The sequence below is a fragment of the Poeciliopsis prolifica genome, unplaced genomic scaffold (genome assembly GCF_027474105.1).
Source record: "Poeciliopsis prolifica strain line A6 unplaced genomic scaffold, Auburn_PproV2 SCAFFOLD077, whole genome shotgun sequence".
Classification (NCBI taxonomy): Eukaryota; Metazoa; Chordata; class Actinopteri; order Cyprinodontiformes; family Poeciliidae; genus Poeciliopsis; species Poeciliopsis prolifica.
In genome coordinates this window covers 937,986-942,466 of record NW_026562452.1, presented here as the reverse complement: position 1 = coordinate 942,466, position 4,481 = coordinate 937,986, and the positions used below count along the sequence as shown (strand labels likewise).

Here is a 4,481-nt window from a genome sequence, read left to right as displayed (position 1 = left end):
GACTGGGGAGGAATAATTCATAAGATTGTGTCCGTGTGGGCTGAAATTAAAAGTTAAAAACACAAAAGAGTGAGCGCTCGCTGCTGTTAGAAAAAAAAAAAAAAAAAAAAAAAAAGAGAGACTAAGATGGATAAACGGCCAAGATCATTTCTGAGGAGTTCATTAAAATGGAGGGCTACACGCTGAAACGCAGAGGGTTGTTATTTGGGCTTGGGGGTCAAGTGACGAGCGGATTATATACTTCCTCATAATAATATTAATTAAACAATTTGCATGCTAATAGGGTAACAATTATCGCAGCTTCTGTTGAGAGATTCAGGTTATTACAACATGCCAATCCAGAAGCCAAGGGTCAGGGAGGGAGTGGGGTGTGAAATTTCAACTCTGATTAACATTATGACAGCGCCAGACTTGGGATGAATAAAGTCGAATTAATTACTTGTAAATAATAATAAAAAAGAGTAAAATAAACATTTGTTGGAAGGATCAACAAATGTATATATATATATATATATATATATATATATATATATATATATATATATATATATATATATATATTATATATATATATAGGAACTCACTTCTTTAACTTTTTGCTTTATGCAGTTGGCGTATTTTTTGATAATTTCAAATAAGTACTTTTTCCTTCATTGAACAGTCCACCTGTTTTAATATATAGGCTATATATAAAAAAAACCTCATTCATAACAATAGGCTTGAATAAATAAAAGATGACAAAATTTCAAATGATATGTTTTGCCTACAACATATCAACTCTACGCATTGAAGCGATTACTTGTCTGGAGCAAAGAAAAAGTCTGGGAGCTGCTGGCCTCATCTACCCGCCTGCAGCCTTTTCTGCCCAGGATCCGCTGAGCCCTTCCTCCCGGTGGGTCCCCCGTGTAGTTGCGATGTAGTTCTTATCAAAGCCCTCCTGTCTTGTTGTGACAGCTCTGATATTGTTTATTGAGGTGGATGTCAGCTTTAATTAGCAATCGATACGGGGAGCGTTTGCAGAGTGCGTTTCTGACGTCAGCACCCATTACCGCCTCTCATTGGATCTCATATTCCCCGAGCCTGGGCTAATTATTGGGAGGTTCATGTGGATAAAGTACAGCTCATCCCTCCCTTCACATCATGTCCCCCGCTCGTTGGCCACACTCGCTGCATGCTTTTTAAATTCCCGTCGCCGGGCTCCAGACGTCGCTTCCTTTTGCCTGCGGGATGATGGACAGCAGGATACTGGATCCACCTCACGCCCAGTTCGGAGGCTCTCTCGGCGGGATGGTTGGCTTCCCGTACCATCTGAGCCACCATCACGTTTACGAATTAGCGGGGCATCAACTTCAATCTGCGTCCGCGGTTCCCTTCTCGATAGACGGATTACTTAATGGCTCCTGCACGGCGTCGGTGGGTAATTCCAACCCCCTCTTGTCTTCGGGCTGCGGGATGAACGGAGATAATCAGCAGTACAAACTGTCAGGTAAGCCACACTACCCACAATGAGCTGCGCTCGAGGTTGGCCAGCTGTGGAAAGACCCAAACAGAAAGAAACAAAGGCTGGATGTTGCGACAAGTTGCCTTCGCCGTGGGTTTGAAAGGCGTTCTCGCCTCCCACTTCATTCCCTTCATGTAAAACTGAGGATTAAAAAAAAATAAAAAATCAAACCCCGGAAAAAGAAAAAAAAACAAAACAATATTTCTCCTCCTCAGTTACAACACTAACAGCTTGTGTTTACATCGAAAGCTTCCTTCTCCAAAACGAGAACAGAAGCTGCAACATTCCTTTCATCATATTCAGCTTCAAATTGAACAAAATTCATGGCATGTGCAAGATAAAAATCATGCTAAAATTCTTTTAAAATGTAGTTTTATTTTCCTTTTTTGTTTTTTTTAGAAAAAAAAACCAAACAAAAACATTTTGACCTTATGTGCTTTGTTTACATTTTGTTTCCAACATTTATATGCTGCCAGACTCGGTGGATCCAGACAAAGATAGCCCTGGCTGCAAGAGAAGAAGAACTCGCACAAATTTCACAGGCTGGCAGCTGGAGGAATTAGAAAAGGCTTTTAATGAGAGCCACTATCCGGACGTGTTCATGAGGGAGGCACTGGCTCTCCGACTGGACTTGATAGAGTCCAGAGTTCAGGTAAATGCCCTTTCACTGAGTGCATTTGTAACTACGTGCTTGATTGTGTCCTCTGTTATGTTATCTGTGACAAAAGACCCGTTTTATATGAGCCATTGTTGCAAATCAGACATCTATTAGAACGATTATCAATAATCACATGGCCAATTATTTTCTGGAAGACTATAAAATATTAAAATTAATTCTTAAAATGACACATTTCACTTTACTTTTTCTTAAGTTTATTGTACAAACAAGTATAATTTGACTTCATATTTGTTTCAAAAAACTTTTGAACTTTGATTAAATAACACAAATAGTTGCAGGTTGCTTTTCCAATAATTACGAGGAAGAAATATCAGACATTCATAAGCGTCCATTTATCATTTTTTAAAATTATGCTTGAAATAAAAATTAAATACTTCAAAAACTATATTTTTCTTTATTATTACACGTAAGCTTTATTCGCATGGACAGTTCATATTTGTGAAAAAATTGTTATTGAAAGTTATTCCAACTTGTTTTTTGTTCAATGTTTTCGTTTTTAATAAGGCCTAATTAAGGGCCCAGGGAAAAAAAAAAAACAACAACAAAACAACAAAACAACAACATGAGGAAGGTGTAACCTCACTATTTGTTTAATTACCATGTTACAAAGACACTGACACTTTTTTTGGCTCTAATTAATTTGACCCTAGCAGGGGCAGCCAGTGCTCATTACACGTGTTTTCACTTTTCCCCCCCCTTCCTCCACTTCTCTATCTGAAGGTCTGGTTTCAAAATCGCAGAGCCAAATGGAGGAAAAAGGAGAACACAAAGAAAGGCCCAGGTCGACCTGCTCACAACGCCCACCCCACCACCTGCAGCGGGGAGCCCATGGACCCAGAGGAGATCGCCCGGAGAGAGCTGGACAGGCTGGAGAAGAAGAAGCGGAAGCAGGAGCGCCGGCTGCTCAAGTCCCAGAACAAGCTCGTTTCTGGGGATCTATTTCACACCCCGGGGTCGGACAGCGACAGCGGGGTGTCGCACGTCACCGACAGTGACCACAACACATGCCCACCCTTTGACTCAGTGGGGGGGAACCAGTCGATGTGCGACCTCCAGAGCCAAAACCAGAACCAAAGACACCTGGACCGGGATGCTGGCGAATCCGAGCTGGACTCGCCCGACCCTAGCCACCGGCCGAGCAACACCAACAGAGCCTCAAGTCTGCAGAAACTCAACCCGTTTAGCGTCGAGAGCCTCCTTTCGGACTCCAGACCCCGACGCAACCCCGCGGCCTTACCCTCCTCGCGGCCTTTAATAGGGAAGGGACACTTCCTGCTCTATCCCATCACGCAGCCGCTTGGATTCATTGTCCCTCAGACTGCCCTGAAGACGTCATCAGCAGCGGCAAGCTGTGACGGAGACGCCCCGGCGGACAGAGACCAGTCCGCTGTCCGCTGCAGCGCCTCCTCCAACTCCCCGGGATGTAGGAGCAGCTCACCGGACGCGCAAAAGCTTGGACAGGTGGGACAGGAGGAGAAGTCGAGCCCGTCCAGGGCCGCGTTTGGACAACCGAGCTCGGCGGTTTGCAGCGAGTCGACTTTTGAACTCATGACGCCCGTCGACACGGACAAAAAGGAGCAGTTGGAGCACACAGTCAACCCAGAGCCTCTGAGTGACTGTCCCACACAATTAAACTCCACAGAAGATGTCGATATGGAATAAATCAGAGGGAGGGTATTTTTATTTATTTATTTTTTTCAGAAAAAAAAATGCAGAAATAGTCTCTAAACGACACCTTTCATTAGGCCAAAGCTTAACTACATCTTTGCATTTAACCTCCATAGGTTTTGCCCCAACTCTGCTGATTTTTTTTAAACAATGTCCCTCTCCTTATTTTTCCTTCTGCGAGTGTGTGAGAGTACTTAATGTGTGATAACATGTCAAAAAAAGAAAAACAAACAACAACAACAAACAACAACAACAACAAAACAACACAATACCAACAAAAATCCTCAAGAGCTGTAAGAAAAGGTATTATACTATTTATATATGTAAGTTTTTTCTTAAATAAATCTATTGTATACAAGCATCTGACACCGTGTGAGATCTTAAATAGCGGCGCAGGGCGACAGTACAGTAGGAAGGGCTTTTCTTCGTAAAGAAATCTTATGTTGTACTTTGTATATTGCCTTAACAAATTTATTCATCTATAAGCCCCCGCTGAAATGAGGTTACGAGCCCGAGGCGAAAAGGACCCGCTCGACTCCTGCAGAGTTTTGATATGAAAGTAATTATTTTCCCGGTGGCTACTGCAGGGGGATTCAGTTTATTTTAGCTCAAAGGGGGTTATAATACATTACC

General features: G+C 42.6%; 1 protein-coding gene across 1 annotated transcript; it reads left to right on the top strand.

The window, feature by feature from the left end:
* Positions 1 to 1,141: 1,141 nt before the first annotated feature.
* On the top strand, positions 1,142 to 4,206 carry uncx (UNC homeobox). The gene is made up of 3 exons (XM_055021575.1): positions 1,142 to 1,486; positions 1,978 to 2,153; positions 2,901 to 4,206. The coding sequence occupies exons 1-3, from the start codon at positions 1,228 to 1,230 to the stop codon at positions 3,840 to 3,842; spliced, it is 1,377 nt and encodes a 458-aa protein (XP_054877550.1). The 5' UTR covers positions 1,142 to 1,227; the 3' UTR covers positions 3,843 to 4,206.
* Positions 4,207 to 4,481: the final 275 nt, after the last annotated feature.